Source organism: Fusarium odoratissimum (assembly GCF_000260195.1).
Source record: "Fusarium odoratissimum NRRL 54006 unplaced genomic scaffold supercont1.32, whole genome shotgun sequence".
NCBI lineage: Eukaryota > Fungi > Ascomycota > Sordariomycetes > Hypocreales > Nectriaceae > Fusarium > Fusarium odoratissimum.
In genome coordinates this window covers 27,916-52,709 of record NW_022158716.1, presented here as the reverse complement: position 1 = coordinate 52,709, position 24,794 = coordinate 27,916, and the positions used below count along the sequence as shown (strand labels likewise).

The following is a 24,794-nucleotide window of genomic DNA, read 5'->3' as shown; positions in this document are numbered from 1 at the left end:
ACAGAGAGGAGGACCTTTAACTATAGAAGAGGCATCACAAGTAATTGATCAGATGGATGTTGATACGCAGGTAGCGGCCGAGTCGTCGAGAAGTGGTGGTCAAGGAAGTTCGGGTCGACCGAGGGTTTGGCACTGTGGGACTTGCGGCAAGGCTGGGCATAATGCAAGGACCTGTCAGGAGGTAATTGAGGTTAATATGGAAGAGTATAGTGACTGATTTTAATTGATCTAATAGGTTGTGGTGTTTTTATTGCTGATTTAATTGAGAAGGTTAGGATTTTTGGGACACTCGCTTATCTGGGACACTCGCTTATCAAATACGTTATTGGATAATTCTTAACTGTAATAATAAGCGGGGTACCTTGAACGTTTGCCCAAAACGGCGCAGCTGGTGAAGCCAACAGTAGTCTTATAAGTCAGCATCCGAGCGCCCAAAGAACATCCAGCTAAGCCCTGTCCAGCTAGGGCGGGTGATTCCTGCGGAGTTTTACTGCAGAACCAGGATCCGAACCCGACGACGACACCGAGCTATGAGCAGGGATTAGGGCCACTAGATAGGGCTATTCCTTGTAGATCCCTTCACAAATGCGGGCTGATTGAGGATCGACGGAGTACGGAGACGAGAAGGAGGTTTTTGATATTGACTGGGCAATACCGGATGCCATTTGGTCGTCAGGGTTGTGCCGATGATGGAGGCTAGTACACACAATTCGTACGGCGTGGTTTGACAACCGACTGAAGAGAAAACAGGGCAGGTTGTGCATCTAGAGCTATACAATTAGCTTTTTGACTAATAAGTCACTCGCCCCATATCCCTTAGTAACGCAGCCAGTATAAGCAGGGTGTTACGATCTAGAGCGGCTACTTCACATTTACCCTATAAATTTCACTAATCGCCACGCATAGCACCCACACTGTTTCAGCCAGATTCGTAAGCCGCTAGAACACTAATCTTACGGCTCACGATTATGACTCACTCCCGTGAGCCACTAAAGTATATTGACAACAGTTATTAGCAATTTCATAGAAGTTATCTCATCAGCTACCGATACAACATCTTTACTTCGATAAGCCTCAGTCACACTATCGACTATTAAGAAATGACATTCCTTGCTACACTCAGACTGTATTTGTTAAGCCAGAGCTATTATATTCACACAAGAAATGGTACAGAGATTCGCAAGGCGTTTTGACCAAGCGAACCTTAAATCAGAATATATAATAATAATAATAGTTTGGAAATATAATAAAAATATATATAATAAGTTATTAATTATATTAAGAAGGGTACTAGACTAGCTTACTAAAATTATAAGGGCTTTTAAAAAAAAGCAGCCTTAACTATTTAAAAGAAATATAGAAGAAAGCTATTTATAACTAATAATAAGAATTATATAAAATAAGAAATAAAAGAAATAAACGTAATATAACTATAAAGTATATAAGGTAGCTATTTATGATAATTAAAACTACTAGGGCTTTCTTATTATATAAATAAGGATATATAGAGAAGCACCCATATCCTAGTTATAACTACACTAAAGCCTTATGCCATTTAAACATGTAATGAAATAGACGTCTAGAGACTGAATATATCGATATAACAACCCAAATTTACAAAACTGTGCATCCTGGGCCTAAAGGGCCCCTCTCTTCGATCTGCCAACTACATCCAACTCCTCTGTTCCTGTAGACTCGCCGGATGCGATCCTACCGCATTCACTTCCTCGGCAACTCAATATCGGCCGAGCTGCTTGACGTACCGCCCTCGCTCTTCACCGCCTGCCCTCCCAGCGCGGGCATGAGATGGCTGGGGTACCACCAAAAGAAGCAAGCCATAGTCAACGACATGAGTCCGGCATCAAACACGTACACGGGCCATTCCACGGTCAACAGGTACCCGTCGTTACCCATAGCGTACTCGACAACGCGGAACACGTTCCTTGCCATAACCATGGCTGACGTGGCGTACAGCATGCTTAGGGTCGCCTGCCAAGGGATATTCCGAGCATGCCTGGAGCCACCGGAGCTGCGGAAGCGCCTGTTGAACACAGCCGCGACCACCATAAAGACGCCGAAGATGATGACCTGGAAGACTAGGCCGCCCACGACAATGTTCGTGCCCACGTTCGGGTTGATGTCTTCGACCTGTGACTTCATTGCGGCACCGCTCGCTTGGACGATGAAGCTGATCACGTCGCCGGCGACGAAGATGCGTGTCAGCCAGCGCAGCTGGACCAGGGAGAGCGCCCCGCCGTCCACAGCACGGATGACCCTGCTAAGTGTCATGTACAGAGAAGCGGCGAAGAGGACCGGCCCGAGGAGGAGGAAACTCGACTGGAGGACGTAGGGGATGAGTTCGCCCGTCTTTTCGTAGGCTAGAGCTCGGAGGGCATATCCGATGACCTCGACTAGTTCCGTATTAGTGTCATCGCTGTCACTCTCATTTGCCGCGGCAGGATTCACTTACAGGCGCCGCCAACCACGAACGGGACGCAGAACCACATCCTATGACGGAGCATCCTCAATGTGTGGCCCGCCGTAAGGATGGTAAAGACAGCGATGAACGTAATGGCAGCTGGTCGTGACGGGACAAAGTTCCACAGGTGATAGCCCTTATACGTTTCCAAGGTCGGCATCGTGCTTCGCTAGGACTGGTGACTGGAGTAAATGAATGAAAGACTGTGTCAAAAACGGGGTCAGAGAGTGTAAGAGAAGACGGAAGAATGCAAATAGAGAGGTCGAGACTTGGCAATGACTTGAAGGCCTGAGGGTGCTGAAGGTGAGACAAGACAAAGAGGTGGAGATTGGCGACGTGGATGAAAGGACACTGATCAGGACTCTTCTGGGTTCCTGCTCGGTGCTGCCTTATGTAGAAGACAGAGGCCTAGCTCCATGACATGACTGTCTCGGCTCCCATCTCGGTGTCGGATTCATATCGGTATCGGGTTCACCTCGGACTTGGTTTGCCATCATGTTGCCAAAGTAATCATATTAAAATTCCTTCGCCGGACTACAAACCAGCCATGCAGAGAATCCACTTGATGTCCTCGCATGGATTCTTGCCTGCCCACGGCATAGTCGGATACCTAAGCCATCAGGAGCCTCTTGGCTTGCTTTTCAGTAATCCTCTCGAATTGATCCACTCCATTTTCCAACTTGACTAACTTGCCCGCCATCAGACAATACACATCTCGTCTCCTAAGATTCTGTATGTCCTTGTCCTCCTCGTCTTCCGGGTTGTCGTCCGCTTCCATAGCCCCTTCTACCACGCCTCGCATGAACCATCGGTCATGACTAACTAGAATGACCGCACCTTCCCAGTCATGCAATGCTTCTCGCAGCGCTGAAACAGTCTCGTAGTCCAAATGAGTTGTGACCTCGTCAAGGATTAGGCAGTGGGGGCGCTTCCATAGGAGGCGCGCCAGCTGGCAACGTACCACTTGGCCTCCAGACAGCTTGATCAGAGATACACCAGAGGCCAGTCGTCCAGGCAGGCCTAGTTGACCGAGGAGGCCACGAAGGTCACCTTCATCGAGGACCCCCCTAACCTCACGGGTCAAGAGCCCCAGGGCTGTAAGATCTGGCTCTATGGACCCTAGCGCTCGAATCGCTTCGACGGCGTGCTGCGAGTAGTAGCCGAGCTTTAGGCGCGGGTGTGTAGTAACGTTGCCAGATGTTGGGCTGGATTCTCCAGTAAGAAGTTTGATAAGGGTAGATTTACCAGCACCATTGAGGCCCAAAATGCCAACTCGATCACCTATGTTTACTGAAAGGGTAATGGCCTCTACTTTGAACGGTGACGAAGGCGCATAACGGAATGAAGACTTTTCTAGAGAAACAAGCGGGCCGGGAAAGCGTAGATCTGGAGGTTCGGGAATAGCAATGATAACCGGCCGGTCTTCGGGCGGGATATCTATCTGCTTTTGCGTACTTAGATGAGAGACCGCAATATCGCGACTTAGCTTGAACCGACCCCCTCTGGCGTTGATGTTAAGCCCCTATCGATTGTCGAGTTTCTTTTGATGCGATTTTGCCTGGCGTAATTTGTTAGTGTCGTCACTGGCCTTGCCAGCCTTGATATTATTTTGAATGGACTTTTCAATGTGCGCCTTTTGTTTGTCCTGGGCCTCCTTTATCTTGACTAACCACAGTCTACGCTCTGTCTGGGAGGACTCATATGTTGTCAGGTCACTATGAAAATATGTTAATTGCTTATCCTTGAGTATAATCAAGTCGGTACAGAGCATGATGAAGTCACGGTCATGCGAGACCAAGATTACCGTAGGCGGATGTTCGCTTTCCCCAAGACCCTCGAGGTAGCGCTGCAACCAGATAATGCCTAGAAGGTCGAGAAAGTTGGTTGGTTCGTCGAGGATAAGAATATCTGCTTTTTGCAAAAGGGCTGTCGCCAGAGCAGCTCGCATATGCCAACCGCCGGAAAGGCTCGCAATGGGCTTAGCCATGTCGGCTTCCGTAAAGCCGAGACCAGTCAATATGCGTCTTGCATTAGACTCAATTTCAGCGACATGAGCGGGATCTGCCTGCAGCTGAATCTCGACAAGTGTTTCGGCAAACTCTTGTGTCTCCGCTTGAAGACTTTCGGGTAGTATGTCTTCCGCAGACTGTTCTAGGCTGAAATAAGAGCAGAATTAGTTCAGACCTCGGAAAATGATGGACTTAGAGTAACTCACAGCTCTTGGGCTGCTCGAACCAACTTCTCTTGGGCTAAAAGGACTTTGCGAGCTTGAAAGCCACGAGTACCACTCCTCAATCTAGCATCCTTATCAAGGCGAAAGAGGCGTTGTTGTTGCCTATGATGCTTGAGCTGTCTTAAAGCTCGAACCGCAGCATATGGATCCGAAGACTCAATCCCATCAGATAGTACTATACGTTGGGAAGTTAGGACTAATTACATCAGTTCGGTTCGATGAAAGGGATCAGACTCTTAATCTCCTGGTCTATCGCCTGCTTTGTTGTTGCATGTTCAATTACGCCTTCCAAGACAGATGAACCGTCTCCTGTCTTGCTTTCGGAGCTTTTTTTCGATTCTTTGTCAATGATTCTGCTCTGCTGTAGAATTGCAATACGAGTGCCTTCGGGAATTCCTGGAATGAGCTTTTCTGCGATTGCCTTGAGTAGAGCTGATCACGGACAGGTCGGTCAGTAACGTGGCTGGTTAACGCGCAGACATTCCTTACTAGATTTGCCGGTGCCGTTCTTCCCAACAAGAGCATACCTGGCCCCTTTGAGGCGAAGCTTAGCGTTGCTAAGGAGCTCGACACCTTCTCCTTCTGTTTTCGTTTTGCCTTGATGTGTCGGCTTGCCACTTGAGGTGATACTGATGTCGAGGCCTTCAATATCAAGCTAGTAATTGTCTTAGTATCTTTGATAGAACATGTATGCGGTGATCTCTACCTCGCGATAGTTGGGTGATTCGATATGAAAGCGTGTTTGTTTGGAAGTACAAAGGATGGTGGCCGCAGATTCTGAAGCCATCGAAGTCACGATGAAGTGCAATTCCGGTCAGGCAACTATGGAAAAGAAGATAAGTCAAGAAACAAATGTAGCGATGCTAAGAACAATGCCGACACTGCAAGGGTGCAGCAAAGGGAGGGCCTGAACTGTTGTTGCACCTCACCACTAATCTGTGACCGTTTTCTTCCGAGGAGTCCACTGAGTTTAAATATAGTGCTTCGAAGTGGTGGTTTGAAGCTACCCTTCGCCTAGAGCATCCCTGGCCCCCCTGCCAAAGTATCGTTCCCCCAAAACACGTATGACGCTCGTGGTGACTCACGCCGAGCGACCTATTTTGCAGTGGGTCACGTTGACTCCGAGGAGTGCTGGAGCGCATCCTCACACGCTGAAATGATCAAATCTGAATCTAAATTATGTAAATTGAAGTGCTCAAGTTGATGCATGCGGGTGAAGCGGGCGTTTTACCCTGCTAGTTGAGTATAGTGATCAAGTCACATTGATGGCCGGGGAGGCTGCCCCTCTTTTTGGTTCGATGACACAGTCTAACACATTCGAAAACTCCTGTGGTGCCTTGCTAAAAACTAATGATCCTGACCCTAAGCATTATGTAACTAGAGTTAGAGTTCTATTGGGATTATCGAACATGTCGTTGCTGAGTGTGGGGACGGTTGAAGACAGCCCCGATCTACCAATTAACCTACTCTTCAGCCTGGGCTACATTTTGGAAGGTCCCGTTGGACACAGAAATAGTGATCTTGTCACGCAAGGGGATCACTTTATTCGTTGCTTCCTTTTAGCCCTGCTCGTTTGTCTTTTGCTGGCAGCATGACCCGTGGAATCAGCTATTGAGCCAAAACTATCCCGTCATTGATTGATCTGGTTCTCGTCTATTGTTTTGAAGAGATGCTTTGGCTATCCCAAATTTCGCCTGGGACGAAGCTATCCGCCGCTCGATTGGCTGAGGATGGTACGAGTGGGTGCATTGAGCTATGTCGAGATTTCGGTCGAAACAGTGGGAATGTAGGGTGATACTAGGGCGGAAAGGAGTTCCCGGCCGACAATATGCACTCGCAAGTGAGTGTAGACTGAACTGTTCGTTGGCCCTCCTTTTCCCCACGACGATCAGTCGCCATACTGTGGACTACTACTGAGTCACACCGAGCCAAGCCTTTCTTAATTCGGCCCCAACTTCCTTTACATAGAGATATTTAAGCGACCTCGGTGTATCATCTTATTATCATTGTCAGCTTATTTGCCAAAACATACGTGTTGATCCTCGCCACTCGTTGCACAAGATGGCTGATGCAACCGCCAAAGTCGCAGTCAAAGCAACTCATATCATTCAGAGCGAACACCAAATCTCTCTACAAAATCCGTTTGTTCTAGGACCCTTCGATCAACTTGGCCATTATGCTACCCCTGTCAATACTGTATGGATCTATGGATCTTCCTCCGTCAATCTGATTCCCGTGGATAGGTTGCGTAGAGCCATCAGCCGCCTCCTAGATTATTATCCTCATTTGACGGGCCGGTTGACCATCGATCCTGAGACTGGTGTTCGTTCTATAACCAGGCTAGGCACGGGCATGCATCTACTAGAAGCTCACTGTGACGCTCCACTCCAGACGTTTGCACGTAGGTCGTCAGGATTGGATCCCGAATTCAGTGTCTTCGATTTTCCAGGGCGTGGAAACGCGCTGCTTTCACCATGGGATCTGTCTCTCGACGGTGCACAACGCGATCCTGTTTTCACCATTCAGCGTACAGAGTTTGCCTGTTCCGCCGTCGCCATTGGCATGAGACTTTCGCACGTCGTTGGTGGAGCTGGCAGTTTCCTGGGTCTGTATCAGGACTTGGCCGAAATCTATCGAGGGATCGGACCCGCCGGGGACCAGATCGAGTTGGCATCACCACCACACTTACCGCCGTTCATGGCCACGAACATGCTGTACATGAACATTGAAGAGCAAAGGAAGGCTTTAACTCAACAGCCGCCAAATTACTCCCTGAAAACAAATGATGAAGCATCTGAAGACCATTGGGGGAAGGAAACCCAGCTTGAGCACAGCCCAGACACGGACCCGGTCTTGGGGCGGAGTTTGCGATTTACACCGCAAGCACTAGTTGCTCTCAAATCACAAGCGGTACGTCCAGGTGACAGTGGAGCTCGGGTTTCCGCCTTTACCGCACTGTCAGCACACATATGGCAGCGCACACACCTGGCTCGACTGAAGCAAGCCAAGTCCTGTACTAAGCAGGCACCGATTTGCTCGAGCTCAACCTTTGGCACCAGCGTGAGCTTTGTGCCGCATCTCGGCTTACCTCGGCGCTTGTTTGGTAACACTGTTGTGACGCCAATCATTACCCTCGACTCCACAAAATTGGCGCAAGCACCGCTCTGGGAGGTCACAGAAATCATCAATGGCCTGGTTCGACATGTGTCCAAGGACGAAGTCGACAAGCTTGGAACCTGGATTGCTGCCCAGCCCAAAAAGTCGCGTATCCAATTTAGCTTCCAAGTCACACCTACTTCATTCATCGCAACTGGGTGGCATCGCTTTCCACTGTGGTTAGGTGCCGAGCTTGAAGTGCCTCCTATCTTCGCCAGTCCGGTTTTCATGGAGTCACTGTTTGACGGCATGGTATGTTTTGTGGAGCCCAGGGCTAAAGATGGTGGATTAGATGCCATCGCCTCTATGAAGTCATCCGCATGGGCACATCTCGAAAAGGATGAGGAATTTATTAGTAACTGGGATAAAAGAGGACTATGAGATTCGTACATGATGGCACACCTCTGTTCCTATTTTGCCAGCGTGTTCCATGGGTTGGGCATGGGAGATTACCAAAACGAAATCGTGATTATTTCCATTGTATTGCGCCTGGTCAGGTCCGAAGACGAGCGGCTGTTGACTAATCAGCCAAGGGTTCAGTGACAGCATTCAAGAACATTACTCGCACCTTGACCATTACTATTTATCCGTGAACTTCGTTCGGTGATGCGATGGCCAACCCAGTAGTTTGAGTCGGTACCAAGGATGAGTCGAAAATGGCAACCGTCCCGCCACTTGTCAGCATCAGCTCCCGGCAACGAAGCCTCGACAGGAGAACGGCGCTCCGGGACAACGGTGACACCGCTATGTAAGGGGTATCAGCTCCACTGCGCCCTTAAAATCACAACATGACGGGCAGGTCGTTGGCCGAGCGAACTTTCGAGAAATTGCGATCAATACTGATAGCAACTCAGTCCCAACGAGAATGAGAGCTCGGTCTTGATTGGGCATCTCGCAGCTAAGCTTTACAACATCGAGGCTCCAGAACACTAGTAAATGTCGAGGCTTTTGGTGGGTGACGGATGGATCAAACATTTACTTAGTTTCTCAGCCACATAATGGTTTCGGCTTTTGACCAATCCCACGAGTGCTCACAAGACAACACCTTCGTAATCTTTGAGGGGTCAGGTCAATTAAAAGGCCGCAAATTAGAGGTAAATCTTATCACGCCTTTCTTCTATCATGATAGATGTACCAGCGATAGTCATTGTTACATAACGCGACTTAGTACACTCTAGGCCAATATCTCGCCCCTACCCGGATCTTGATAGCATAACCCGGCTCCAACGGCTTCCTCCTTTTCTAACGTTTTGACCTCACTTGGCCTTGCCGAAAGCCCTGACAGCATACGCAGTCCACAGGGTTCTTCCGACGGACAAGCATGTGCTCAATTGGACCTGTTTCGGTGCCCTCTTCGTCTAATCCTTCCCCTGCGCGATGTCTCTTCCTTGACTGGCTTTCATAAACATATGTGTTAAATGATGCGTTATAAATGCACTCCCGCCATTCCATTTGATTCGTATATCGCTTCCAACGCGGTTACCCATGACGCTGAAGAAGAGAACTGTTAACAAAAGCCAGATCTAGGAGGAAGGTCCAGCAAAGTCCCTGCAAAGCGCCACGGCGTAGGGGATCCCTATACCCATAATATGACGTCAATTGATCACCGCGATCAACATGGTTCATTTCTTCGTTATAGGCAGCGGCGACCGTCGGGATTTGAACTATGTTGATAGCTTCGTCATACGAGTTCCTCTAATCAACATTAGAGAGGACCAAGACAAGATCGGCGGATCGGCCAGAGTCGAGCTACTTTTCTGCTTGTATCAACTCTCCGTGGGCCAGATTTGATACATACTACACCAAGCTCGATGAAACACCGATTTATTACGCACCTACTGTTCTTCATCCTGGAATGGAATGGGCGTTCTTGACAAGGGCGTACACCGGAATGGAGGGTTAGATTGACAAAGCTCGACATATCATCCAAACGTTTTAGGACGAAGAGTATAAGATATAAAGTGGTTAAGAACTAATTAAATTCAAGAGTTAACTTACTTAACCTTATTAATTATAATTATATTATTTAGATAGGCTCAAGTTACTATTAAAGCTATCCCTAAAGGCAGTAAGAGCCTCCCATGTATATAGAATAGCCCTCTTTTGGTATATCGTCCTCTGCCTACATATACAAATATGATAACTTTGCAGCTAGCAAAATTCACTAGGCTTGCCGATCATGCCCTTAAGAGGGCCGAGTGAGTCACCGGGCAAGACAAGCAACATTCGGCTACATTATCAACTATACTCCGTGCTCCACATAGAATCCCACAGCGGCATTTTTCTGGGCCTGTGTCATGTGGTTGATTAGGTATGGTTGGCTAACAAGCAATATAACTTTTAGCTTATCTGGTGATCGCAGACGATTAAGTACCAGTACATCACCCGCTGGCACACAAGCTGTAGTGCTATATAAAGAAGCAAGAGCTCTTCCCCTCTGGTTTATGACACAACTCAGTCTCCATTCACTCTCGCCCCTCTACCACACCTCTGTATACAGGCTGAGTATCGCTATAGAGCACAAAGCACAAAACCAGACAACACACAAAGCAAAGCTCCCCTTACCACATTCTCAGGTCAACCATTATCATGTCTTCGGAGCAAGATCACACGGCCAATAGAGTCGTCCTGGAACTGCCGACGTTGTCTATGCCCCCCTGCATTCAGAAGGTGGTAGGCAAACGATCGCCTCTCACGGACGATCTGGAAGAATTCCGAGGCATCCCTTACGGCAAGGTGACCAAAAGATGGGAGCACGCCAGCCTTCGCTATCGCCTGCCGCTCGACGTTTTGGACGCGACCAAGGATGGGTATGGTGCACATTGACCCCCTCCCCCCTTTTTCTTTTGTGGGGTGGCATGCTGACATTGACTTTCCCATTAGACCGATATGTCCCCAGCCCAAGACTGCGAGACACAGCGAATATTATCAGTCGTATCTTGAATTTCCTGACCTTGACCAATCTGAATTCGACTGTTTGAATCTTCTCATTATCCGCCCAAGTCCAGCGGCCCTCTCACGTGCGGGAATCGACCCATCATCAAAATTGCCTGTCTTGGTTTACATCCACGGCGGTGCCGGGACCGGCGCCGGCAGCGATCCCGTTCACGGTAGGTCATATAACTCAGTACGACAGGACGTATGGGCTGATTCGCTCTTTCGATGATAGATCCTTCCCGGCTTGTGCTCCGGTCTCTAGAAATCGGGACCCCTATCATCGCCGTCAACCTGAACTTCAGGATTGGAGTCTTCGGATTGCTTGGCTCAACTGACATCCTCAAGGCTCAGGATCAGACCAATACCAACAAAGGCCTTAACTTCGGGCTACATGACCAAAAGGTTGGTTTGCTATGGGTCGCGCGGAACATCACGCACTTCGGTGGCGACCCGGAGCGAATCGCCGTGCTCGGGGGCTCGACTGGAGGGAGCGCCCTATACGCACACATCCTCGATGCCGACGCATCTGATGACTTACCTCTGTTTCAGAAAGCTATCTTAAAATCCCCTCCCATGCTGACCATATTACCGTCACCACTCGCCGAGGCGGACGCTAATTGGGACAAGCTGTGTCGACACTGGAGCGTCAACGCCGACAGCAGCAGTGAGGATAAAGTGGAGGCGCTACGCCGTGTACCAGTAGAGAAGATGCTACAGTCTTTACAGGTGGCGCAGGTACCTTTGCTTCCGCCTATTGCCGATGGGATTACCATGACTCTGGAGACTGCCTCTTTCCCGCTGCATCATTCTGGTCTGCCGCGAGGCTCAGGCCAAGAAGGTCTGCGTGATCGACAACCTATTGAAGTTCTCTTCGGGACTACAGAGATGGAGGTTAGTTGATGCCTTTATGATCCCTCAATTGCGCTAACAAAGGTCGATAACAGTCTGCGGGACACGCCCAAGGTGGCGTCGACCTAGAAAAGGTGCGTCAGGGGTTTACAGCCAGCTATCCAACGACCCAAGCAGCTATCCAGATTCTTGATGCCTACGGTATCACCGACAGCTCCGACCAGAAGGCATTGCAAGAAGCGTTGGAGCGTTTTCATTCCGACGCAGTCTTTGACCTTGGCATCTTCCGCGCACGAAACCGGTTACGTACGCAGCGCCGCAGAGAGTATGGAGATACAGCGAGCATCCAGTCATACCATGTGGAGTATGGTAACCCGTTCCTCGGCGCCAGGCAAGGGTTATCTCATCATGCCGTCGATGGAATCTACATGTTCGACGCGTTCCATGACGCCCTTGCCGATGCAGACAACGGTATTTTTAGATCCTACGCTGAATCCCGCGCGGACTCGGCGCACCCTTCAAAGTCTGCCACAGAATCCCCGGCGGAAAAACCGACAGCTAGTTCGCGTGATGCGGCGTTTAGCCATCTCGAGCTAGCCCAGAAGTTTCAGGAATACATTATTGGCTTCATTCTTGGAATGGACACCCAAAAGGTCGCCGAGGACGAGGTATTAGTCTGGAATAAGACTGGTTCGGTAAGAGTGGAGAGATGGGCTGAGTCATCGAAGTGGAAGGAAAGAATGAACCGGTTGAGGTTGCTGGAACAAGACACAGCTTCGATTTTAAGAACTCTCGCCACCATTTAGCCAGCAGTAGCAGCGGGAGTATTAATTAGTATAAATTAAATCTAAACTGGTTTCTCTATTTAAAGCCCTAACTATTATATTTAAAAGTATTATTAATAATAAGTATATATTTTATTTTTTTATTCTTTTATTAATATATTTAATAAAATTATACTTTAAAAGTCTATAAATGTTGAACCGGGTGAACCGGGATAGACCGTGATAACTAGAGAGTCACTAACTAAAGGTGGCACACCTTGTTTTTGGCCTGACGGTTCAACAGTCCTTCCTTGGTTGGTTATGTTTAGGGATTTTTTATACGGTATATATGACGTAACCGCTGTGATCGTAATAAAACATCAGTGCACTATTGATATCAACAGGGGGAGTAGATGTATATATTAGTTCATAATGCCCGGTTACTTAGATGACTGTTGCGAATCCCCTATACTAGTCTTACTTTTACCTGGCAAACTAATAAAGTCCCCTCGAGGAATGGAAGCACGGACAATGTTGGTATAATTGTTGATAGGTTTACCGAGTTGGGGATTACTAAGGTCAGATACTCTGTTAGTGGCATGATGCATGTGGGCCGTGATGCAACTGACCCGTTGTATTGCAAACTGCAGACCAGATCGCCTTGCGCATTCATGACGGGGTCCTTGAAGAAGAAAACACCGGACACCGGGAGCGTGAATCTTTCCTGTCCTTGTAGGCAGTTGCGGATCGAGTTGATATACCACTCGAAGTTTCTGCCCGCGGCCTCGTAACCTTCCTCGAAGCCCCGCCTGAAGTCTGACAGATACTCATAGTTTCCCTGGAAGCTTGTGGTTGGGTGGTCAATGTCCACCTGGAATTGCAAACCACCATCGGTAACCTCTTGCATCTGGAATTTGACTGCCCATTTGGTTTCAGCTATAATCCTGGGGATGAAAGGGCTTGATTAGCGACCAAACTTGAAGCTTTGATCAATCACTAGGTTCTCCGTGGTGGTAAAAGGTCTCAGACACGGATCTGAACTAGCTCAGTATATCACCATAGAGACCCTGATTTATTTAATCACCTGTGACAGATTTACTTCTTGTTAATATTGGGGTCGAGTGCGCTAGGGTCGATTGTGAACTCAAATCTGGTCCATTGACGGCCTTCGTACACAATAGTGTTCGAGCCAGCCGTTGTGTAGGCCCTAGTGAGAGTCATGGCTGCATTATCCGTTAGTGGCTTGACAAGCCGAGAGTCGGCGACCTACTATCTCCACCCATCCAGATTTCCACTGTTCCCTTGTGGGTGTACACGTGTAGTGCATCCTTACGCCATTGCGTGTCCTGGTATCTCCAGACTTTAGAGCCTTTACCAGGCGCACCCGTATAGGCATCAAAGAAGTCTTTGGCACTTTGTGGCCAGTCGTTGCCGACGGAGAACTCTTGTTGCTTCAAAGTATACGTGGTCGAATCCTTGCTGGTGTCTTCGTGTCCGACGCCATATGTAGCAGTAACTTCCCAGTCGTAACTCAAGAAATGGTAGTCTGCCCAGCACGTAACCTGGTCTATGTTCATAGACATGATGCGATTGATCGCTGAAAGCCTTGGATTGACGAAAGATTCCATGAAGTTGGCGCAAGACAGGACAAAGGTCCCGAACTTGGACGGCGAGTCCGTCCCAGGCTTTCGGCCGTCTGTCCAGTTACCCATACGTGTATCAAGAACCGCACCTCGTTTCGAGTCCGGAGGCGGCGTGTTTTGCCCCACAGTCTCGAGATAGAGTAGGTAGTTCAACCGGCCGTTACCGCTGAGACCCGGTGGAGCACTGATTTTGGTCTCAGGATCCGTCCAAGGATAGGTCATGTAACGGACATTGTTTACTTCGAACGTGGCGCGCTTGCTAGCTAGCAAGAGCATTAGCCACTGCATATTGTGCAGTATGGAAACAAAAGGACAAGTGCCTCACCTTTGGGGGCGATGACTGCGAAGCCCATCGATAGCAAATTCGAATGCATCAGGTTACGTGAGATCTTTCCGAAACAAAATTCCAAGGTCCTTTGAAAGTCGGGGTGCAGATCAGTATAGCTTCGAGGTGCCCCAAGCTTCCATCCAGGTGGGCGTTGTTGCTTGCCATCCTGGTCTATCATCCAGTCATTCTCCCCCCAGTCACCAAACTCCCAAGACCCATCGCCCCAAGCCATGCTCTCCAGATCCAACAGGAACTCCATTATAGAATGGTCAGGCTTTCCCTTCGCGGCACTGCGATCAAGAACCGCCTTGCCGCGAGGTGTCTTCTTGTCCAACGCCACGAACCCTGATGATCAGCGACTTATCAGTAAGTAATGGAGATCTCCTGGACCTACCAACGTCAATTGGAACTGTGACATGCCAATCTTCAATTTCAAGGAGCAGTTTCTCAGTGATGGGCTCGCCCGTGTCGTCATCTATCTTGATGAAACGCCTGATCTGTGCTTTACCCGACTTCATCCACATGCGAAACTTGACAGAACGAACATTGGAGTAGTCGGGCTGGACGATGACACAAGGCTCACCAAAGATGACATTTTTGACCCAATTGTTTTCGTCAGCATACGCGTTGCCAGGCTTGGGTTTGACAGCACCATCGATCTCGTTACCACCTTCAAGTAGTCTGTACAGATTGCTGATGCCTTCATTGATCATGTGCTGCGTCCTGGCGGAGGTGTTAGTTCATTGTGCAGAAGGTGATTTCTTCTGGTTTTAAACAACATACAAAGCAAGTACTTGGTCGTAAGGTTCAATCTAAGAGACGAGCTGCGTCAGCACATATTACAATAAAGCGGGACGCATATCACCTTGATTTTCCAAATCCGATCACCCATTTCAACGGAAGCTGTACTCGGAAAAAGACGTAGGAAGGGTTGTCGTATGGCGTAACTAATTTGCGACTTGATAAAGGTAAAGCTTGTTCAACTAAGAATACCGATAGGAAACCAGTTGCAACTATATATATAGGTTCGAGTAACGAAATGACGGCGTAAATGGAGGAGCAAGTTGCAAGTGATGATGCTAAAATGGGACCATTGGTGATCAATTCCTGGGTGAACGAGCTTCGCGTCTTCTTTGTTGCATCAGCACATGTTATATTCAACAAAGTTATTTCGGCACAAGCATGAGTGTAATTTGCCCATACACTATTCAAATATGGTCACATATCAGATTTACAAAGAGTCAGCGGATGCTACGGCTGAGCTATATGGATGCACCAAGATCAATCTATAGGTCCGTACAGGACTGGTAAGACATGACTAAATCTGATATGTATACTAGCCTTCTTTAAGCAGAATGATCTGCACTGCTTCAGCTAAGCCATAGAACGGCCCGCACCTAGAACAAGCGGGGTATCGTCGATGCAAGGAGGCTTCTCTACTGTTAATTGGTAAATGTACGCAATTTGCAGCAATGACGACAACGTCTTGTGACAAACAGGTATTTCAGCCTGACCTCAAGCTCTGTCACTGCTGTATCAGGAAATTAGAACAGCGGTGAAGACGCATTGAGGCCAGCTGTGAGGGTTCCAGTGCTGTAGGATTACGCTTTCGGAAGCGTGCGCCTTTTCAGCTTTGCCAATCAAGACAATCAGTACGCAATCTAGATTACGATGAGGTCAGTCAGGGACATACTGTTGCTATTGAAATATCTCACATCGGAGGAATGCCTTGATATCGGACCTGATGACTACTGCTCACTTGAGACATGCATCTTACCCAGCTGTGCAGGGAGCAGAGTCTATGAAATCGCTCAAAGATCGACAGACAAACGGCTTGTGTTGTGCACCACTTTCCCCCGAGGTTTCGGTCCTGCGTTTGACGCTCACATTTCGAATGTTCCAACCAGTTCTTAAATAAGCACTTCTTTATAGCTTACTGCTGATGTTCCATGACCCGCCATAGCTCTATCAATCCTGACATTACGAATTTCATACGCCTATCATCTCTATCGCGCAACTATGGCTACCATCAAGATTGACTCAGAGTTGATGACCAACTATGTGTCTACAGTTCCCGTCCCCGCTGGTAGCCATCACGTTACTGTTCTTGATCAGAAACGGATGCCAATGGTTTTTTGTCTTAGTAATGACCGGCTATCACCTCGGCTCCAGATCTGTAAGAGGCCGATCCCTTCAAAGCCAATTCCATCGAAGATTATCTTATCAGATCAGTGCGTCGAGACGCAGAGGGCCACTCGCAGCTGTTTGATATACACAATCTAATCGGCTTGCCCAAGGATATTTACGTTCAAACATTCCATGCAGAGCAGTCTTGGGACTTGAGACTCCACCTCGCTGTTGCATACGGAGACGAAAAGCAGTCGAAATCGTATCTTCACCTTATGAAGCCTTTCTCGCCGGATGTGCTGCAAGCAAGTGATGATCCACTACCTCATATACCCGGAGAGGCTCAGTTTGGGACTATACAAAAGATTCTCATGGTCTGCAACAATGCTGCTACTTGCTTACAGCTGCTGACGCATGTGGGATAGGCTCCATTCTCCGGAACCAACAGCAATGTGATATACCCGGACATCTTCCTCATTCATCAGGAGCCAGATCAAACTATTTCCTGGGGAAAAGATATCTGGCATATTCAGGTACAGCCAAGGTTCAGGAGTTGGTCTGCTTCTAAAGAACTCGATACTCCGGAAAACGTGTCTGAGATCTTGGACATTGCGCCTTCTTCTAGCTCTTACGGTCAGGGACTCTATGTCCTGTATGTTACACAGGGAAAAACAAAACTCTATGCTCGATACATCAGACCCGATCCCAATGCCACTGACGGCACTCAGTTCACCTTCACGACCCCTGTCAGTTGTCCCGAAGGTATATCACTAACTAGCGATTCTGATCAACCTTCCTAGCAATGCTGACCTGGGCTAGGTGCGCGATGTATTGCGTCGCTGTTGAATGACAAGGGACATAGTGGTCTTTTAATTGCCGCGCCCGACGGTATTAGATACCTCACTGTTAACGATGCAACTTCCAAGGACAAACCCGGAAAGCTCATCTTCACCGACGAGATGTTCAAAAGCCTCAGGCAGCTTGATCTATGTCAAGACAAGAATGATGTAGCCATCTGGTTTAGGAACAACAACGATGAGTTGGGGTACATCCGCACCAAAGCCGACAAGGTGGTAGAAGCTGCAGTTTCGTCCCTTCTATTATCGTCCGGCCAGTCCAGTTCGTTCTCAGCGGCCATTACTGCACCGCATAGTTATACTGGCCAAGCAGTCCGACAGATGGTGGTTTCCAACGATCGATCTGGAAACCTCATGCTGATTGAACAAACGGCTGACATTGGACTTTGGCGAAAGACGCCATTTCACCAGCCCTCGTCGAACAAACCAACACCATTGAAGAGCTACACTATAACTATGAAGGCCAGGGACGGCAGAGGTAACAGTTTATCTTCAGGAAGCGTCCGTGTCTCGGCATCCTCATCGATCAGCATACTCCTCAATGGGCGAAATCTTCTCCTTACCACTGTACCAACGTGGTTGGATTGCGATCAGGCGGGCAGTCTCGACTTCATTATCCCAAGCGATAGTCTTGGCTCACAGAAGCTGATTATTGATCAACTGCGATCTGACCAACGCAAGATCTTACCATTCACACGAGTGGAGTATGATGCCTCGGCGAAACCCATGCAGCTTCTAGGTCAGAAGCTTGAAGAGATCAAGTCTTTGGACCAGTTCAAGAACTTCAAAACACAGTCTGGAGAGGATTTGTTTGAAGGGGATGTGAAGAACGATGAGACGCTGATGGAAAGTGCCCATGGCTGCCTTCAAAGTCTCATGGGAGCCTACAGTTCAATGCGGCCCCAGGAATCCTCCTTGTCTGCTCAGTCAGATCTGAAGATAGCTACAGGCTCGGACATAGTAGCAAGAGCTCAAGTCTCGTCACAGAGTTTCGGTAGTGCGTTCATGGATGCCTTTTACTGGCTGAGGGACAGATTCAATGACGTCAAAAATTGGGTTGTTAAAAAGGCGGGTGAGGAAGATTCGGATCTAATAAGCCGATATGAATCATTATTAACTTACTGTGTAGGCGGTGTCTGGACGTTTGTGTGCAGGATTGCAGGGGAAGTTAAGAAACTTGTCCTCGACTGCGTCGAGAAGATCTGTGAAGTCGCCACATGGGTATGTCGATGAGGTCCCCTGTATAACCCTGGCAGTGTTAACAATCTGTTCTAGATTTGGGAAAAGGTTAAGGTAGGGTGGCAGAAACTAGTAGATTTTATCGGGTTCATGTTCAACTGGGGCGACATCTTGGCCACTAAAAATACCATCTCCAGCACCATAACTGCTGGCTTGGGCTACGCCGCAACTAAGATGGATCACATACAGACCAAGGTGGACGGGTTCTTCACAGCGCTTGAGAACACAGTGGATCAGTTTGGTTCGAGCATCAAATTGGATAAACAACTCGGCGGAAAGAACTTGTCCTGTGACCAAAAGGTATCTGACGCGCTGTCGTCTACTTCGACTACGTGGACTTCAGAGCGATTGAGAAATGGCGGTGCTAGCACAAGTACTAAGGCAGACTTTCAAGGTGAGCTGAAGATATCATCATTCTAATATGACTTGACTTCTAAATCAGGGAGCAGGGAGCACAAAATCTGATGAAGCCACGAAGTTCTGGGAGTCTTCCATGGCGCCCGAGATCGCGAAGCTGGGCGCTGCCATGAGCCAACTTGGTCAGGACATAACTATACTGTTCAAGAAGGACGGTTCAATCAACGGTGACGACATCATCAAGGTATCCAAGAGCCTGGTCAAGGCGGGAATCGCATCCGTGAGGACCATCGTCAAAGGGCTGTTAGAACTCGTCAAGGTCTTCGTTCAGAAACTGTCCGAACTGGGTAATGCCGAGATAAACATCCCTATCTTCTCTTGGCTCTACGAGAAGATAAGTGGAGGCCATGCATTGACGCTTTTCGACGCAGTCTCCCTGATCATTGCTATCCCGACAACTATCTTCGCGAAGCTCATAACTGGAAAAGCGCCGCCGACTTTCGCCAACATGGATACCAACCTTATCAAGGGCCTCATTGAGGGCAAAGATGTTCCTGACAGCACTAAAGCTGACTGGACAGTCTTCTGCGGCGAGGTTGTTGTTGGCATTACGTTGACGTCGGGCGCTGTTAGTCTGATCAAGCTACTCTACAAAACTGCCACTCAGGGCTTGGACGATGTCCTTGACGAGTTGGATGAAGGACCTTCGTCGCTTTTTGATGTTTTTGGCATTGTTGTTGATATCATAGGGTGTTTGATGGCAATTCCCGAGCAGAGCGATATGCCCGGAGCTTCGTACCGGAATGCAGTAAGTAGTCTTCCAGTAGGACGTTTAATATCCGCGTTAAACAAGACTGCTAATCCTGAAATTTAGATAAGCGCTATATCCTGCTTCCGAGGCGTCTACCACACATTCGCCTTCTTCGTCAAGGGAAAGGGCTCGGTTGAGAAAGTCACCCTGGTTCTGGATCTCTTGACAGTCTTAGCTAATCTCGGCCTCTCCGTCGCTGTTGGTGTCGAGGAAACAAAGGCGGCGAATTCGTGGAAGGACTATGATAAAGAGGCAACAGAAACAGGCTTCATCACTTCGGGGCTCAACACATTGGCAGGTGTTGCGTACTTCACTGCATTTTTCTTCAAGACCAACCCCGAGATCTCTGCTGCTAGCGCAGCTGTAATGGTCGGGACAGTGGCGGCGGGAGCTGCGCTTGAGGGTATGGTCTTCAAGTTGCAATACGATAAGAGTAGGAGAGTAGCACTGCCTAGCCCGCCGCCATTTTGAGCGCTAGTAGTTCTGTCCTTTAGCTAGTATATGTATGAAACAATTACGTTTCTCACCTGAGTGTCTCACTCATGCGTCGCCATAAGCTGGACGCCCTTCCAACCCAATGTGCTATTCTACTTGCAGCTATATCGAATGATCTGAAATTCATGGAGGTTCTTGTTGAGAGAAACATCATGAATATTCGGACGAGGCCAAGCGAACGGCGAAGCCAAGTACGCAGTTCGTCGTCGGAGAGTTCCTGCTAAAGCGATGCCAGACTGGCCACTCTACTGCGCTTGGACAGAACATGAAGCAAAGATAACTGGTCTCTGAATTATCAGTCCTCTTAAATAGTATTGATATTGATATTCAACACGACAATGCTTTTCCATCCCAAGGACTCTGCTGTCAGACAACACACTACTCTTCCTCATATCCCACCCAGATTTTAGTCTTGCGTGTAATGCTCGGCCCGCTGATCCACAACGGTACAGCAGCAACGAATAGCATAAATATGACCAGAGCAACAGTCAAAAACATGAAGTATTTATCCTTCATCCACCAATCCAGAGTGCTGTAAGATACTCCGAAGCCAATAACATTCTTAATGACATTAACCACGACACCAATCTGAATGGCCTTCTTGGGGTAGCTCTCAGTGCAGTAAGAGATCATAACATTGCAGCCTCCGGTGAGATTGGCGTTGAGTATGGCCCAGAAGAGTCCAACGACAGCCCAGTGCCAGCCACGTTGGAAACCAACACCTATGAGCGTCGTAGCTATCGGAGTTGCGATGGCGAACGGCAAAAGGATAGGTAGCGCTGACTCAGGCTTGAACTCGCCTTTGCGTCGCAAATGCCTCTCAGCAAGCCAATCCGCACCCGCGCCACCAAAAGGCATCCCGGCCAGCAGACCCAAGAGCGGGGCAATGTTGTACAGGCCAACCTGGCCAGATGTCCAGAGCCATGGGGGCTGGGAGAAGGTGATCGAGACAAGGATCGAGGTGGCAATGGTGCCGGCGATTGAGAATCCGAACAAAAGGACTGTGATGATGACAGCAGGAGACACGAGTATTCTGAATGGCTCCACGACAAGATAAAAGAAGTTCGGCGGGGGCTGGTTGTGTCTGAGCGTTAGAAAGAATGACCGTCTGAACCAGAGTGCACCGGGATTGCAGGGTTCGAATGTTGCCACTGAAGCTGGTCGTGTCTCGTATTGCTGCGCGTTACCAACCTCCTCCAAAGGCTCCTTTGGCTCACCAACCTGCTCTTCATCAACCGGCTCGATGGAGATATCGGAAGGTTTTGGGTCGCCAGGAACTCGAATATTGGTAAGAGGCTCTGGGAACATCAAGATCATGACGAGAAGGTTGAGCGCACAGATGCCACCGAAGATGTAGTTCGGATACCTCCAGCTGCCCAGGTTGTCGACCGCGTAGCCAGTAATGAGGGGACCGAAGACGGCGCCAGCACCCAAGGCCCAGGTGTAAACGCTCATGGCTCGCGCGACATACTCGCGGGGAAATAGTAGCACCACGACTACTGGACCGAGTGCCTCTACAACGCCACCCCCCAATCCACCTATGACACGAGCAGCGAGAAGAGATTCGTACGACTGCGCCCTGGCTTGCCAGAAGAAGCCTGCGGTGAACACTGCGAGACCGATGAGGATGGTGTAGCGGCTGCCGATATATGCGACAGTGGGAAGTGCCCAGACATTCTAATAATCGAGATAACGTTCAGCGTCGATGGAACTCAAATGGGTTCCTGAGTTGTGTCATGGTACTTACTCCGAGTCCAATGCAAAGAGTGCCCCAGCTCGCAAGCTGAGAGATCTTTGTGCTGCTCACATGCATGTCCTTTACAAGAGGAAGAAGCATAGGTGGGATGGAAGCACCGAGAACTTGACCCATCATGACGAAGAAGGATAGATTGCCCATCATGATCAATCGCCACCACAACGGCCATGACTAGAGAAAGACCTGTGTCAGTACTGCGTTATGAGAATTGCAAATGATAGCAAAATGGAGTTACTGGGTTGGATGAGTAAAGCAGACGACGTTCAATGGAAACAACATAATGAACGGGTAATTGAATAACAGGTTATTGTGACAGGACGCAGAAGGACTAACCATTGGGCCATCTTTTCGGTGCAAAACGCTTTCAGGGGAATGCGCCATGCCGGGCTTGGATGTTACTGCCAGCTTTGCTTTTGCGAAGTGAGGGTGGATGCCGAATAAACTAGCAGAAATATATACTCAGAGCCTGTCGAGTGACGCTGGGTAGTGATGGTAGAGCCTGTGTACTAATGTGCTGCTGCAAGGGTTGCGAAAGGGGCACAGATCAGGAAAAATCGGTAGCAGCTGTTTAGCGGCCTGAACTCAAAGTCGGACTTTGCTTAGACTTTTATTCAAAGCCTGGCTGGCCCTCGGGAGCTAGTGATGTAGGGAAATCCGGGGAAGTGGCCACGCTAATGCTTAAGCCACGAATCCCCATCCTAATCTCGGAATTCTTATTTATATTCCGACCTGGGGATCCGGGGTATGACACTGGAGCTTGTAGTGACAGATGCTCAGTGCAGCCAGCTATCGGGATATCCGCTTGGAACACCCTCCTTGGCTGCTAAACCTTCCGGGGATTGTTTCTCAAGAAGATGGTGCTATCTGCACGTCCGGACGATCAAAATGGGGTTTTCCATGGCGTCCTACTTTGGGTCGGAAGAGCCGAGATACATCCCCAGTGCCAAAATGTTACAGGTTAATAACAACAATAAGCACATACATGTCTACAACCCCTTGCTAAGTAACAGCATACATCTTAGTATTCCTGCTATAGCACGGCTTTCCCGAGCTACATTTCTCACTGTACTGTGCTGCCAAGGCTGTTTCACAGGAGGACACAGGCCCTGCCACCGGCTGAACCGGCGCCTGGTCCTCCGATGGGGATAGTATGTATTGCAGTGTCTATCTTGAACGCTGGGTATGCGGAAATTGCCTGTTTGGTTCCGATTTAACCACTGCAGATTGTGGAGAGATTTGAGCGAAGAATAATTCATTGCAAGACTTGCTATGACCTCTTGGTCCATGCAAAGGTTGCAGCCCATCTTCCCTTTCTTACACTACGGTATTCTAATGGTCCAGCCATTGCAATTACAAGTCACTGCAACAAGCTACTTTATTGTAATTCAGCCACTAACCAGGTTCCATGGTGTGCAATCTTGCATAAGCCTAACCGTTTATTGCTTCACTATCTGCTCATTCTAAATATTACTACCTAGCTGAGCAGGAAGGACTGTAAGTCTACTCCAGGATAAACTTGATGCCAGTAAGGAGATTCCCAATGAATGTCTTCGTAGCACTCAGTGTCGGAAACATCCAAAAGACATGGGGTAATCCTTGGTACATGTCAAGCTTGACCTTGACCCCTTTGCTGCCAAGTTCATGCTCCATGGCCACGTTATCATCTCGCAGAGGGTCCGCTCCGCAGGCAACAAGGTAGGTACGTGGAAACTTGGCGAGGTGCGATGAGAGGAGGGGAAATAGCCACTCATCATCGGCATGCTTGTCGAGACCAGTCGATGCTGCATCAAGCGTCAGTAGCTGCTCAGTAATCATAGCCCGTCTCATTACTTACCGTTGATCATCTTGGCTGTCTGCCCGTCAATGATTGGGACATCGGTAGCGTTCTCTTCCATAGACTTCATGAGGTGTTGAAGGTGCTTGGGCACATTGGCCTCGTGAACTGTACCTCCAGCCATGTTGATGACTCCCTTGAGCTGTCCCTCTCGTCCAAGTTCAATGAGTCTGTGAGCGGTGGCAAGGGAGAGCGTACCACCGCATGAGCTTCCCAGCATGAAAACACGTTTCTGGTCTCCACCTAACTTGGAGGCATTTTTGTAAGTCTGTAAGCGATCAGTCAGAAATACGTCTTAAGAGTCGGAGAAGCAGAGGCCACTTACCCATGAGAATCCATCAAATGCGTCCTGAAAAACGACCTTGATATCAACCGCGGGTGTAAGACGATACTCAACGGAGACTATCATGCAAGGATACATCGATGCAATCAGTCTGCACAAGCCATCCTCCATATTGATGGACCCATCAGAGAAACCGCCTCCGTGACAGAAAACGCCGATAGGCAAAGCTTCCTTAGACCCTTTTGGCTTATAAATACGAACAGTAACGTTTTCGTTAATCTTCTCGTCCGCTACGCCACGTAAGCTGAGTATCAGTAAGAGGCCTTGGATGTGCCGTATACTTACCAACCTCAAGTCCGTCATCCCGGGGAGGAGGCAGATGAGCTCGGATGTACTTCCCAATAGCCTCCCCACCCGCTCGATAATTCTCCATAGTCCCGCCAAGGACAAGTCGGCCACCAAGCTCTTTCTCCACCTGCGCCAGGTTAGCTTCGTGAAAGGGTCTCCAATGGATTGAGTACTACCTCCAACCACTCAGGGGCTAAGTAGGGCGCCATGTTGAGATATCGTACTTCCTACAGGACGTTGGATCTGGTAGAGATAGTTGAGTTCTAGGTAGGTATGCGTTGCTGATAGATTGGAGTTT

The 24,794-nt window shown here is 48.7% G+C and overlaps 8 protein-coding genes across 8 annotated transcripts; 3 read left to right on the top strand and 5 right to left on the bottom strand.

Moving 5' to 3' along the window:
* Nucleotides 1-1,719: 1,719 nt before the first annotated feature.
* Nucleotides 1,720-2,639, bottom strand: FOIG_13259 (uncharacterized protein; the record flags this gene model as incomplete). Its single annotated transcript, XM_031214409.1, has 2 exons — nt 1,720-2,411; nt 2,471-2,639. The coding sequence occupies 2 exons, from the start codon at nt 2,637-2,639 to the stop codon at nt 1,720-1,722; spliced, it is 861 nt and encodes a 286-aa protein (XP_031055780.1).
* Nucleotides 2,640-3,089: 450 nt separating this feature from the next.
* FOIG_13258 (uncharacterized protein) lies at nt 3,090-5,499 on the bottom strand (the record flags this gene model as incomplete). Its single annotated transcript, XM_031214408.1, has 6 exons — nt 3,090-4,001; nt 4,284-4,635; nt 4,695-4,887; nt 4,947-5,144; nt 5,202-5,367; nt 5,419-5,499. The coding sequence occupies 6 exons, from the start codon at nt 5,497-5,499 to the stop codon at nt 3,090-3,092; spliced, it is 1,902 nt and encodes a 633-aa protein (XP_031055779.1).
* A 1,274-nt stretch (nt 5,500-6,773) lies between these two features.
* On the top strand, nt 6,774-8,249 carry FOIG_13257 (uncharacterized protein; the record flags this gene model as incomplete). The annotated part of the gene is made up of 1 exon (XM_031214407.1): nt 6,774-8,249. One exon carries the CDS (start codon nt 6,774-6,776, stop codon nt 8,247-8,249), a length of 1,476 nt encoding a protein of 491 aa, XP_031055778.1.
* Nucleotides 8,250-10,457: 2,208 nt separating this feature from the next.
* On the top strand, nt 10,458-12,460 carry FOIG_13256 (uncharacterized protein; the record flags this gene model as incomplete). The annotated part of the gene is made up of 4 exons (XM_031214406.1): nt 10,458-10,678; nt 10,752-10,978; nt 11,038-11,696; nt 11,750-12,460. 4 exons carry the CDS (start codon nt 10,458-10,460, stop codon nt 12,458-12,460), a joined length of 1,818 nt encoding a protein of 605 aa, XP_031055777.1.
* Nucleotides 12,461-12,858: 398 nt separating this feature from the next.
* Nucleotides 12,859-15,102, bottom strand: FOIG_13255 (uncharacterized protein; the record flags this gene model as incomplete). The annotated part of the gene is made up of 6 exons (XM_031214405.1): nt 12,859-12,991; nt 13,048-13,362; nt 13,518-13,641; nt 13,689-14,324; nt 14,387-14,734; nt 14,784-15,102. The coding sequence occupies 6 exons, from the start codon at nt 15,100-15,102 to the stop codon at nt 12,859-12,861; spliced, it is 1,875 nt and encodes a 624-aa protein (XP_031055776.1).
* A 1,306-nt stretch (nt 15,103-16,408) lies between these two features.
* On the top strand, nt 16,409-20,251 carry FOIG_13254 (uncharacterized protein; the record flags this gene model as incomplete). Its single annotated transcript, XM_031214404.1, has 9 exons — nt 16,409-16,565; nt 16,622-16,890; nt 16,942-17,278; nt 17,336-18,290; nt 18,342-18,445; nt 18,503-18,594; nt 18,649-19,006; nt 19,062-19,777; nt 19,844-20,251. The coding sequence occupies 9 exons, from the start codon at nt 16,409-16,411 to the stop codon at nt 20,249-20,251; spliced, it is 3,396 nt and encodes a 1,131-aa protein (XP_031055775.1).
* A 402-nt stretch (nt 20,252-20,653) lies between these two features.
* Nucleotides 20,654-22,172, bottom strand: FOIG_13253 (uncharacterized protein; the record flags this gene model as incomplete). The annotated part of the gene is made up of 2 exons (XM_031214403.1): nt 20,654-21,952; nt 22,023-22,172. 2 exons carry the CDS (start codon nt 22,170-22,172, stop codon nt 20,654-20,656), a joined length of 1,449 nt encoding a protein of 482 aa, XP_031055774.1.
* Nucleotides 22,173-23,531: 1,359 nt separating this feature from the next.
* FOIG_13252 (uncharacterized protein) lies at nt 23,532-24,581 on the bottom strand (the record flags this gene model as incomplete). Its single annotated transcript, XM_031214402.1, has 4 exons — nt 23,532-23,812; nt 23,866-24,133; nt 24,191-24,438; nt 24,494-24,581. 4 exons carry the CDS (start codon nt 24,579-24,581, stop codon nt 23,532-23,534), a joined length of 885 nt encoding a protein of 294 aa, XP_031055773.1.
* Between the last annotated feature and the right edge of the window lie 213 nt (nt 24,582-24,794).